This window comes from Megalopta genalis, chromosome 3 (genome assembly GCF_051020955.1).
Source record: "Megalopta genalis isolate 19385.01 chromosome 3, iyMegGena1_principal, whole genome shotgun sequence".
NCBI classification, from domain to species: domain Eukaryota; kingdom Metazoa; phylum Arthropoda; class Insecta; order Hymenoptera; family Halictidae; genus Megalopta; species Megalopta genalis.
The window spans coordinates 29,354,118-29,367,363 of record NC_135015.1 but is presented as its reverse complement, the minus strand read 5'-3'; the positions used below and the strand labels follow the sequence as shown (position 1 = coordinate 29,367,363).

At 45.5% G+C, this 13,246-nt stretch overlaps 1 protein-coding gene across 1 annotated transcript; it reads right to left on the bottom strand.

Annotated features, from left to right (window-relative positions):
- Nucleotides 1-2,478: 2,478 nt before the first annotated feature.
- Nucleotides 2,479-12,672, bottom strand: LOC117222065 (insulin-like growth factor 2). Its single transcript, XM_033473537.2, has 3 exons — nt 11,731-12,672; nt 6,900-7,152; nt 2,479-3,935 (listed from the first exon to the last, which is right to left on the bottom strand). Exons 1-3 carry the CDS (start codon nt 12,054-12,056, stop codon nt 3,882-3,884), a joined length of 633 nt encoding a protein of 210 aa, XP_033329428.1. The 5' UTR covers nt 12,057-12,672; the 3' UTR covers nt 2,479-3,881.
- Nucleotides 12,673-13,246: the final 574 nt, after the last annotated feature.

The following is a 13,246-nucleotide window of genomic DNA, read 5'->3' as shown; positions in this document are numbered from 1 at the left end:
AATTCTTTAATAAAGCCTAAATTCTCCTAGATCTAACGTGTCTTCCTACTGATTGCCGGCTGAAAAGGCGAAGATTCTATCATTGTCCCTTGTGCACGGTTATCGTCCGACACGTTCGTGCCAACGTGACCGGTTAATAATTCAATCTGTCGGAAGATGCACGTCCAGGAACCAGCTTCGCCCAAACAAACTCGAAAATTGGTTCACCGATGAAAATTCTGAACGAAGAAAGATCTGTTACGAGCAACTGCTACGGAGAAGAGTATCCAGGATTGAAAATACGAAAAATCTGGCGATACGCTCGATTAAAAGAATAACACTTTAGTTTTTTTTTTTGTAAACATAATGGATGCAATACTTTACTCATTTACGGTGTTCACGCATTTTTCATTCATTTTTGACTGAGTTGGGCAATAAGGTTAATGATTAACGATTGTGACTAACGTGAAATCATGTTCATGATTAATGATTCGGATCATTAAGTAATCTGGTAATCATGATTAGTGCATTATTTTGAGCAACCATGATTAGTGAATAATTTAAGGAATCACGATGAATGAATAAGTTAAGAAATCATGATTAATGAATAACTTAAGTAATCATGATTAATGAATAAGTTAAGAAATCATGAATAATGAATAACTTAAGTAATCATAATTAATGAATAATGAATGAATAACTTAAATAATAATGATCAATGAATAGCGTATATGTATTCCTGGTTAATGAATAACTTAAGTAATCATGACGAATGAATAGCTTAAATAATAATGGTCAATGAATAACTTAAGTAATCGTGATTAATAAATAATGAATGAATAACTTAAATAATCATGATCAATAAATAGTGTATGTATTCCTGGTTAATGAATAACTTAAGTAATCATGACGAGTGAATAGCTTAAATAATCGTGATTAATGAATAGCTTAAGTAATAATGGTCAATGAATAACTTAAGTAATCGTGATTAATAAATAATGAATGAATAACTTAAATAATCATTATCAATAAATAGTGTATGTATTCCTGGTTAATGAATAACTTAAGTAATCGTGATGAATGAATAGCTTAAGTAATCGTGATTAATCAATAGCTTAAGTAATCATGATCAATGAATAACTTAAGTAATCGTGATTAATGAGTCAATTAAATAATCAAAGCAGATGTAATAATTGGTCATAATCAACATAATGATTGCTTTCTGTTATTATGATCAGCTGAAAAATTTGGTGTTACGATACTTAATAATAAACAGTTTTTAGAAACCCTGAGAAGAAAAGATAAATTAATCGTTCGCGTCCGCCAACCGATTAACGGTTAACAAATGTAATCACGATCGCCGATTTATCCTAGCAACGATTAACGGATCAACGATTACGATCGATTACAAAAGCGACGACGAAAGCTATCATCAAACGATCTGATTAAGTCATCTATTTTTACCGTGAACAATCCACTCGGATAATCTTTCCCATTCTAATGCCCACAAAACAAACAACTGAGGTCACAGTTTGCACAAACATCGGCAGCCCGACAAACAAGCATAAACGATTAAACGTTGTTTTTGTAAGAGCCACTAGCAGCACTGTTTCGTGGAATCATATCTTCCTATAAATATCAGTGACTAACCGTTCATGCAACGTCCGAACAGAAACATTCTATCGTCGCATTATTTTCCCAGAAATATGTAAACAAGATCTCTGCCGCATACCTAATGCACAAACACGATTTCCTACGAGAAAGCCGAACACCCGACGAAAAAATATTCCCGCCGAACCGTATTATATAAACACGTTCCGCGCACGGCCGCGCTCGTAATCGCGTCAGCGACGCGCAATATTAATAAATTCGATTGTTTCTCATAAATTACACCGGGGATGTGTATTTTTACGCGCTCCGTTGGTCCGGCGCCGATAAACGGCTTATTTATACAATTTTTATCTGCCCGGTTTACTCGCCGGCCGCGTAAACAAACAAAACGAGTTGTCTCTTTGTCCTCGTCGGAGCCCGCATTCGCCCGTAATCGCGCCCCGAACGCTCAAATAGATCAGCCTCGATTGATCTCCTACGAACGATCGCGTCTTAGACACATCGGGGATCACGGTTTAATTCGTCCTCGGCTGGCAAAAGTAGCCGCAATCACCGTTCATTCGATAACTACGATCGTAAAACCGTGGCGGATCCTCGAACGACAAGATGGCCGCCGTCAGGTGCCGCGTCCCCCGGCCACGCGCACGTAATTGTTCTATTCTGGGGAACGGCACCGGGATTCGTCCGGCTGAATGGAATTCCAGCTAAAGGAATACATACGTACAAGCGATCGGAAGCGTTGATCCCATCGGCAGAGGCGGCGTGTCGTCGGTTACGCAAGAACCGCCACGTGTCCGGCGCGTAGACCGCCATAATCGCGGCCTCCCCCGATCTCGGAGCCCCGTCGGGACGTGAAGGGAGAAACAGGAGGACACAGAAAACACACTGTTACTGGTATAAATACTCGCTTTATCGGTGTTAACAGACGTGGAATACAGGCTACAGCGAATGTTTGAAAGCGCGTCTCTAGCGGATAAAAAAAAGAGGGAGAGAGAGAGAGAAAGAAAGAGAATGAGAGAGAGTGAGAGAGAAAGAAAGAAACTTATACGATCTGTACAAATAGTCTCCTACGCAGGTGCGATCTATGTACAAGAATAATGACGAATCACGACGGGCGCCGGACGCGTGCCGACGCGCCGACTTCGCTCGACGCCTCTCGACCATCGTCCTTAGTGACTAGTTTCGCTCAGCGGCGATCGCGATTACAAAAATAGATTTTGTTCGATTTAATACTAGTGAGATCATTTGTTCGACGAAGGAGCCAAAAGTCACCGGCAACCGGAAGAGAGGTCCTCTCGCTCGTTTCGCGTCTCTAATCTATCTAAGCTACTATCTAACTCTATAACCAACCGATCCAGCTCTATTTATATACATATACACAGAATTATGTACAAATAAAAAAAAGATTAGCAAAAGAAACAAAAATATATAGATACATATATAACACTTGTTTTAAGTCTTTCTCTAGGAGATCACGCGACTAACGGTCTCGGGCCCGGGACCGTACGAATTTCATTCTGGCGGCCCGCGACCCTATCGCGAAAACACGAGCGCGACGGGCTCGTGCGTTTCCGGCCAATAAAAAAAAAAGGAAAAATATGTATTCCGAACGGCGAAGGAATTGATTAAGAGACACCGGCGTTTAGCGCGGACCGCGTCCCTGCCCCGTCACTCGCGAGACGGTGGTCTAGAAAATTGTCCTAAATTTTGTCGCCCTTCTACTTCGCTATTCCTCTTGTTCTTCTTCGTTTTCTTCGGCTTCGAGCTCCTCGGCTTCGAGCTCTTCGGCTTCGAACTCTTCGGCTTCTTCTTCTTCTTCTTCTTCGTCTTCTTGTTGTCTGTCCCGTGCGTTCCGAGGGGAGGACGACTTCGAGCGGCTCGAGGCTGCTCGTCTAACCGTTAATATAACGACCAATTATCACTGTTTCATGGGACTAGACGTCTTATTGATTGATTGCTCGCTTGCATCCACTTCCGACTCTCTTGATCTTGACCGGCATTCCTACGCCGCTCCCTCTCCCCTCCGTTTCGATCGTTTCGTCTCCTTCGGGATCTCTGGATGCGTTCGTAGATAAGCAAAGTTTGCTCTACTGGCGAGGAGAAGGAGAGAGAGGGAGAGAAAGAGGGAGAGAGATAGAGCGAGAAAGGGAGAGCTAGAAAGGGAGAGAGGTAGCGAGAAAGGAAGAGCTAGAAAGGGAGAGAGCGAGAGAGAGGAAGAGAGCAGAAGAATGATAGCAAGCGACGATGACACTCCGTGACGCAACGGGAACGTTCCCTAGCTTGTCTCGGTTTTAGTGGTACCCCTGTGCCCTCGAAGATCTATCGGCCAACGCTGCTTCCGATGGCTGAAACGATAAAAGAGGAGGTCGAGTTCAATATCGGTTTGACTTTTCCTGACGTCACGTGCATAGGTGATCGTGACGCTGAGTCAGGGATCGAGGAGATCAGCGGAAACACAGATGCAAGCGAATCAGCAAAGCTGGATTAAAGTTCGCTCGCGTGATCGCTTTCTTTCGGAAGGGATCGTTTCTGCTCGGTAAACAGAACTTTTCGACTAATTCAGGGATTTCAGAGATTTCGGTGATTTCGATTTCGACGGAGCGGGGTCTTTTTTCGGAGTCCGAGAGAGCTTTAGTTTTAGTCGAGTTGAGAAAGCGGATTTTTATGCAAAATGAAAACTGTGTGAAGCGACTGCAAAACGCAATGCTGCATCGCGGACATTTATTTTTTTTTCTTAATTATTTGAACGAGATGAACGCAATGCAATTGCGTTTTTGAATTCTTCGAATGTTTCCAACGTTTTGAATCCGATGTATGTACTTGGTTTCGTCGTAAATGCATAAAAATATGCGGTCTACTTATGAAGAACAGATCTGGGCATTTTTATTCGGCATGAAAATGAAAAGGTAACTGTTCGAAGTAATTGATTTCAGTCTGTTGTTTGAAAGTAAACGCAATATTGTGTCGTTTGAGATCAAGAAATTTCGAATAATAACTTATTTCGTGATTTCTTTATTTGTAATTGGCCGAAAGAAATAATGCTAGAAATAATAATGAAGAAAAAAAGATTTTATTTCATGGTATATTCACGAGAATTTCTTTAAAGTAATGCTCTCTTCGCAAAAAAAAGAAATGGTCTACGAAATAATAATTAACGAGAAGTTTTTATTTTATAGAGCCTTCGTAAGAATTTGTTTAAAGCAAACAACCGTGAGGCAGTCTCAAACATTAAGTTTAACTTAATAATTATTTCAAAAAATTAGAGTAAATAATTATTTCAAATAATTAAACAGTTATCTCAAATAATTATAATAAATAATTGTTTCAAATAATTATGATAAACAGTTGTCTCAAATAACTATAATAAATAATTGTTACAAGTAATTACGATAAACAGTTATCTCAAATAATTATAATAAATAATTATTTAAAATAATTATGATAAATATAATGTTTATAATGTTAATTGTAACAAAAGATAATATTATTTCAAATGTGCCCAGGTCTGCTGTCAGAATGGATAGGTTAGGATATATAAAGTAGATTCTGTAGTATACGAATGTTCTTCAGCTTTTTTCATCGTTGCTGACATTTTAGGAAACAGCTTGAACGTTTCAGTATAATTCCAAAAGAAAGCTTTATTGCATCAACGATCGACTGTTGAAAGGTTCGCTAAGAGAAACTGAACGGTAAAAGCTAAATGTTAAGAAATGACGTCGGTGGAGCCAAAATATTCACAAAAAAAAATATCAACAGCGTTCGTACAAATGGAAATCATCGCTTTGAGCGGCACTAGTTCGCAACACAAATTGAACGTAGTGCAATTGATATTAGATGACAATAGAAGACTTGCTTAATGGCAACGAACGTCGAGCTAATTAACCAAGCAAGTGAAGGATAATTGTGAGGCAGTAAAGAGGTCAAGGTAGAAGTGTCTCAAGTCGAGGCTTTCAACTAACAGGAAACATTGACAAAAGGGCTGCGTAGAGTGACTGCAAAACAGTGAGAAGATTAATGAAGAATATCGGTAAAAAACGAGCAGAGCATTTGCACAACTGAAAAACGAAGAAAGAAAAGCAAAGAGTAATTACCGGACTGCGGATTTTTATGCGTTTACGCTCTATGCAAGTTTTTAAAATGCAACTGAACATGAATATTAACAAAAAGTAATCGCGTTGCTATTCTACGTTCACCGCGAAGAATTTTCTGGTTGATGTAAAAAAATCCTTAGCATCTTCAGATTACAAAAGTATTCATAAAAATGTGAATTTGCATAAAGATTCGTAGTCTAACAATTACACAAACGAACACGAATATTAACACTCGAACGGCGTAAATATTGTTATTCGACTATTTACTTTCTGACAATTGATTTCAATTTTTGCATCAAGTTTCATAGAAAAGCTAACAGATCAAAAATGAGTTCCCTAAACAACACGTCGAAGAAGATAGATATATAAAATTATAAACGATGCTGAAAGCATGCTCCGTTATATTTCTGCTCGCAAAGGTCCGCCCATTCGACTGTTATGTACATTAAAATAATTGCACGGCAATAAAGAGATGAGAGCAACACTATAAACTGAATGCGCGGCTAAGAAAAACAATCGAAAGAGACCACAGAGTAATTATAACTGGACCGCGGATTTTTATGTAAATGAAAATTGTCTAAGTTGATCGCGAGAGACGTAAGCCGGACGAAACTGTTATTCCTTTTTTAATGATTTGGAGAAATAATATAATATATATTAGTATATATTATTAATATAGTATTTATATATATAATATATATAATTATATATAATTATTATTATTATATAATATATATATATAATTATACATACTTATTATTAATATATATTATTATAGTATAATATAAAAGCGCGCGCGTTCAACACTTTTATAATAATATCTTTTTACAATATCTTTTAAATTCGTTGAATTCGTTCAAGTTATTGTACTTCATTTCGTCTTATATTATTTATTTATATATGTATAGATATGTGTTGACATTGTTGATATTGTTAATATTTTGTTGATATATAAGCAAACGAACCGCTCGCAATCCGTAAGAAAATTCACTAAAGTTCACGATACAAAAATATTCTCAAAGCCCTCCTCCGACGTCTACAAAATATTATTTTTCACCTAATCGTTTTTCTTCAAACTGCACAATCTAATCGCGATCCAATCGAAAAGAAGAAAATCGTTTCACTTTGAATAGGTCGCGCGAAAAGAAGTCTGAGAAAAAGAACTGAAATTCGAAGCAAGAACGCGCCGGTGTGATCGTCGAAGAAGATAATAATTACCTTGCCATGACGACGATGCTTCTGCCGTCGAGGCCGACACCCGCGATGTCTTCTCACGGAGCTTCTCCCATCGCAGCCGACTGCATCGTCCCTGTCCAAGTTGGTTCCCTTTCTCCGTGCGCCCTTCAGCCCGCGGGTCTTATACTTAATCGTGCCGGCGACGTAGTCGATATCGGTCCTCGATCTCTCCTCCGACGACGTTCCCGGCCTCACGGAGGGATACACTGAATTCTCTATCCAGGTCGACTCCTTCCTGGAACATCGCGAAACAAGAAATCCGATGAGTACGTTGCGAAGAGAGTACGTTGCTGGTTTACGAAGCAAAGAGGGTTGGTTGCCGTGCTCTGGTTCACCTGGGCCCGGTCGCAGGCGCAATCGGGCCCCGCCCCCCCCTGACTCGCGCCTCGAGATCGCTATTTCGAGAATGTCGCAATTCTTATCCGGCAGAAGTGTGCAGAAACGGAAGAGCGGGGGCAGATGAAATCGTTGACGCGCGTTCTAAGATATTCTACGGCCGGAGCTGTCAGTGATTGATTATGATTACCTAGATCGTTATGTCTCGCGACTCTCGGGCATTTGGCAACGTGCTTGTTGTTGTTGACTATCATCACTCGAAATAACAACGATCCTGCGACGGCCTGTCGGCGCGAGTCCGCCGCGTTATCGATTATATAATCCATTGCATAAACAAAATGACTGATCGCGCGAATGAAACACGCGCGGACGCGGGCTCCCAGGTCGAATCCCGCGCGTAAAGGTTGGCCCCGGCAAGGTTCGGTGAAAATGACAGATTCAATCGACGAGAGCTCGCTGAATAAGCGACACACGCTGTGTTCCACCTCACTTTCTAAAGCTTTCAAAGCTTCCAACGCGCCGATCCGCCGGCTAGCTGCAGGACGCGTTATGTCATCGCCAAGGACATCCATTAAAAATGATCGCCGCCGACTGCGTAATGAGAAGTTTCTGCAAGCGGCCGCACCAAATGGTGCGTCGCTAGAAAGTTGTTCCTTTCAGCTGCGTCGGAGCACGATCTCCCTGATCCGCGATTTATCCGTTAACGCTGGATTTACGGAGCACCAGAAAACAGCCGTTTCATGTTAGTATTATGAAGGTAACGGCAAGACGTTTGTTCCGATCTTTAACAAGTGTCGTTGCAACATTTGCCGTAAGTAGTGTTGAAAAGATTGAATAAATTGCAGCAAGTAAATTGAATAAATAAGTCGTAAGTAACTCGTGAAATCTTTACGATACGAACAATCGTAAATTGACGAATCAGTGACTCGCCATTTTGACGGGTTCCGTAAATCTAGCGTTTACTGAACGGAACTATAGTTATTTCTCCGTAATTCGCGCTGAGATTGCGCGCAAAAATGGATGCTTTTGGAACTGGAGATACGATTATTTCAGACGATTATTATTGCGGCTCGTTTTTACAGTTGTTGACGATCGGTAACTATGAAAACGAGCCGCAGAGCTCGAACAATCGCATCTGCTGTTCCGAAATTGTCCACTTTTGTGCGCAATCTCGGCGCGAATTAGAGAGAAATCACTGTAATCAGCTCTGTCGCCTACGCATTCTCGTGGAATGCGACACACTGTAGACGAAATAGCGATTCGCTGCATCGAAGAAGCCTCTAAGACGATCGAAACAGTTTTTCCTAACTGATAGCAACTTGACAGTCCGATACCGAACATCGCGGCAGTACCTATTACTGCGAGCGTACGCTTTACTGCAGGTGTACGTTTGCTGCTCAATCGCGGTAATATCGCAGTAATAAGTACATTTGCCTGCACAATAAATTATCCTACCTGGCGGCGATTTGGCGGAAACAAATAGCTCCGAATACAGCCCCTGGCAAAAGTATTCGATCGTCTTTTAAAGCGCAATAACTTTTCTTCAAATTAGACTAAATGAGTTGAATGTTTTTCTCGGATGTCAAAAGACTAGCTTACACTGTGTAATAACTAAAATACTTCTTCTTATAATTGCTACTATAATTGAAGAAGAAAATGAAAAACGCTCGACTTTTAATTTTTTATCGAAGCGACGAAAAGGAACGAAAATTTAAAATATGCATTTTGTAGATCTCGGTAATTCGTATGCGTTCTGAAAATTTGGACGAAATCGGTGTGTGAAGCTGTTAATTTCTCAATTCAGAGTGAAGCTAGAGGCGTTGAAAGATGAAAAAAAAAACGTTGTGCAGATTTCTGACAGCCATTGGTCGAAAGTGTCAAAAATCGGGACAAGAAATGCGACTCTCGAGGTCTTTATTTGTTCGTGGCATTTCGATGAAATTTTCGATACGTTTCCAAGCTGTCAAGATCGTCGAAACGCATTTTTCAAATTTTCGTTCGACGAAAAAATTCGAAGAGACGTCTTCTTTAAATTTTCGTATCACGCGAAACAATTCTGACCTAGAAACGATTTTGTTTACTCGTTCCCTAGCTCCCATCTCAGAAAACATTCCACGTCGTTTAGCCTAATTTCAGGCAAAGTCATCTCGCTCGAAAAGCTGTCAACATGCTTCCCAGCGTCGAGCGTACGATTTTCCGCCCAGAATCCGGCGAGCGCGCGCCGCTCTCGGCCAGAAAAGGCCCGCGCGCGTCGAGAAGAAAGCGACGGTCCGTTTTTATCGGCGTGGTCGCGGTGTTGTTGATGTTTTCACCGAGACGGCATTCGGAATCGCAAATGTTTGAGCCTGATTCACGTGTATCATCGGTGCGCGTTCCGGCCGGTTATCGCCAGTAAACAACCCTCGAGCTGGCCGATACCGTTGAAAGAGTGGCACAGCAGCCACCGGGCGGTCGAAAGAAACGACGCGGCGGTTCGCGATCCGACGACGACGCGTCGGTTTCAGGCGGCTTGATTCGCGGGCTCGCGAATGCACGAGCTCGCGCGAACGAAAGGAGGATAGAAAGGAGAGGAAAAAAAGACGCGGCGAGAAAGAGATAGCCGGTGCGGAACGGGATCGTCCTAGTACTTCGGACTAACCTTCCTGCTGAGGCCAGTACGCGCAACCGTGAACTTTAGGAAAAGTGACAAAGATTATCGTCGCGGCGCCGATAAAGCGCGCGCGCGCGCGCGGCTCGGGGCCCGATTCCTCGTCGCGCGCGGACTCGCCACGAGTTGTTCCGGTTTTCTTCACGCGACTCGTTGTCGCGACCAGCCGGAGCCCTGCGTACCGCAATTATAACTCGCCGCCGTCGTTCCCGCTAATAACACGCTCTCTGGTGTAAACCACCTACTATCGACGAGGTAAAAGTCCACTCCGGCCGTCCACGATTCTCTTCTATCGAGGAGAACGAAAGAATAACAACTTGTTGATTGCGGGGATCAAGCTCGCCGGCCACGGCTCTCGAGAAACCGACGCGTAAATTCGTGCTTTCGCAAGGGGAACAGCGTGATAGCCGCGCTGCTCCTGCACCCGCGAACAGGTGTCCCGAGGAGATCGAGCAGTGGAACTGGCTGTCGCGAACAGTGCTGAGAGAGATCTCGATATTCCGTTAATTGGGCGAATTACGGGCGAAACTAGCGCGCTAGTAGACGGGATCCTAAATAGCTGAAGACTGCCGGGTCCCTGAAATCTAATCGCGAAAGCCAGGAGCAGAATCGACTGTCTAGGACAGTGCTAGAAGAGATTTCAGAGTTCCTATAATTAAGAGAACTATGGTCGAAGCTAGCAGACTAGTAAACGGGATCCTAAACAGTTAAGGTCAGCAGAGTCCTCTAAATCTAGTCGCGAAAGCCAGGAGCCGAAGCGACTGTCTAGGACAGTGCTAGGAGAGATTTCAGAGTTCCTATAATTAAGAGAATTATGTTCGAAGCTAGCAGGCTAGTAGACGTCAAAGTCAGCAGAGTCCTCTACATCTATCCAGAAAGAGATTGGAGGTAACGTCTATAAAATTGGATGTTACCGAGAATGTTATCTTCGGTCTCCTTATCCTCAATCTACGATGATCAGGGACGAGCATGCGTGTTTAGCCAGGTTTCTACGCCGGGCCACTTTGAACGAGGAAAATAACGAACAGAGCCGCCGATGGCGACGACGACAGCAACCGCGCGAAACGGCAACAAGTTCGCGAACAGTGTTATCTTGCACCCTGCTGGAGGGAATCCCGTTCGAACCGCTCCGAGGCTAGCACAAGCGATGCCAGCAATCGCGTGTTTCCACGGTGCTCGGACACCTTAAAACCCGGGAGCAGCTTAGCCGGCATGCATCTACAAGGCGACAGCGTCCCATCGGCGTGATGCCCGCAACCGCACACGGGCCCCGTTATGCAACGGCCGCCGTTTCCAATCCCTTTTCCCGCGGCCGATCTCTCTCTCTCTCTCTCTCTCTCTCTCTCTCTCTCTCTCTCTCGTGCCCGTTAATTGCAGGCGACGCACGAATGGAAAAAACCCGCGGAACAATCGGCGACGCGAACTTTGCGTAATGGAAGCGGCGGGATTAGCGTATCGGCCGAATCATCGGGCGTCCCGTCCCCGGGCTACCGGGTGTCCGCTCGCGAACGGCGTCGCGCGTAACAAACACCGAAACCGACACGTTCACGACGCGACGGCGTCACTTTCCCCGGGGCCCGGATTCGAGAGGCTAAACTAAACGGAACGTCGTCTCGACGATCACCACCTGCACCGTGACATCCTAATGCAACCAACGGGTCAACGAAGGGTCCACTGATCCCGTCCTAGCCGCGAAACGTGCGGCGGCCGCCGTTTCGCCGACGGGGACGAGGGGAGGAGGGCCTGGCGGTATTCGGCGGCCAGGTGAAGCGGAGATGAGAAGCGGAGAATAAACGAAAGAAAAAGAAGGAGAAACTAACATCCACTCACACGGCGTCCGCGGGACTGGATATGTTCGGCTTGCAGTACTGTTCCAGCTCGGTGTAGGAGCACGTGCGGTAGCAACACTGTTCCGCTAGTCCGGGCCCGACGGGGTCCTGGGTCTCGACCTCGGAGCTGTTGGAGAACGGCTCGTTGTATCCGCGACCCTTGCAGACCAGGTACAGGGCGTCGCTGAGGCTGGTCGAGCACAGCCTCAGCAGGGACCGTTTGGTCGGGATGGCGATCACGGTGTCGAGCAACGTGAGAAGCACCAGGCCCATCAGCACCATCCTCTTCGCCCTGCCGCGTCTCGCGGTGGCGTAGCTTCGCGTCATCTCGGCGTCGCTCCTCTCTAACAGACACTTTCGGATACCTTCGTCTGGCAGGTCTGGCAGCTTTCTGAACAGTTCGATTCTCCGGCAACGATCACGCTCGTCGATTCTGCGGCATTCTCTGGCTGACCGCCGCGTGTCTTCCGTGGTGTTCCCGCAGGTCGGTCGGTCCACGGTAGCCGGCAGGGCAGCCCTGATCGGTCCCCGAACCTCGGATCTTCCCTTTCGGAATCCTTCTTCGCGGAATAGCGAAGGCTCTCGCGCCGGCGCCAGCTGCTGCTGCTGCTGCTACTACTACTACTGTCACTGTCCGTGGCCTCTTCGCGGTGTTCCTACGTGCAGGCTGTTCCCCACAGGCTCGCTAACCAGGTAGTCAGGGTGCGCGCGGATCACTGACGAGCGCCGTAGAGAGACGTTCCTGAAGAGACCTCCGCTGGTACCGAGTTCCTCGGTGCCACTGGTACCGGCTTGCCTCGCCACGCGGTTCTTGTTCCAGATTTCACGGATTAGAGGAGAGGAACGATAAGAAGACAGATCGGTAGAGGGGAAGAGGCGACTGGGGGAGTAGGCGGTGGAGGAAGAAGAGAAGACCGGCGGCCGGGGCGGGCGGGAGGGGGCACGGAACGGTCAGAGAGAGAGAGAGAGAGAGAGAGAGAGAGAGAGAGAGAGAGAGAGAGAGAGAGAGAGAGAGAGAGAGAGAGAGAGAGAGGTCAGCAGGCTGACTGCTGGTGGTAGACGGCCTCTCGTCTGTGATCCACGCAGCCGGGGAAGGGGTCGCGCGGACCGAGATCGCTCGATCTCTTTCTCATTTCATCTCGGCGCTCGGTACAGAAGAACCGACAACCGTCGCCCCGGCTATCAAAGCTAAGCGGTCTCTCGCCTACTATACGCCCGCCGGCAGAATTTCTCGAGATCTCGCCGATGGACATCCGTGTCTCACCTCGCCCTTTCGGCCGATCTTCTCGCGATCGTCCCCGGCCCGCCGCCGCCGCGTCGTCGTGATCCCGCGGAGTCAGCGAAACGGAGAGATCCTCTCTCTCTCGATCGATTTCGAAGAAGTACGGCGGGCCCGTATCGCAGCCGCCGATTAATCACGGTGCGGCTATCCGGTTGCGCCGCGATAAATCCCGCGGATTTTTTAGACGGCGCACCGACCGGGAGCCGATCGGCCGACCTCCTACCCTCGTTTCTTT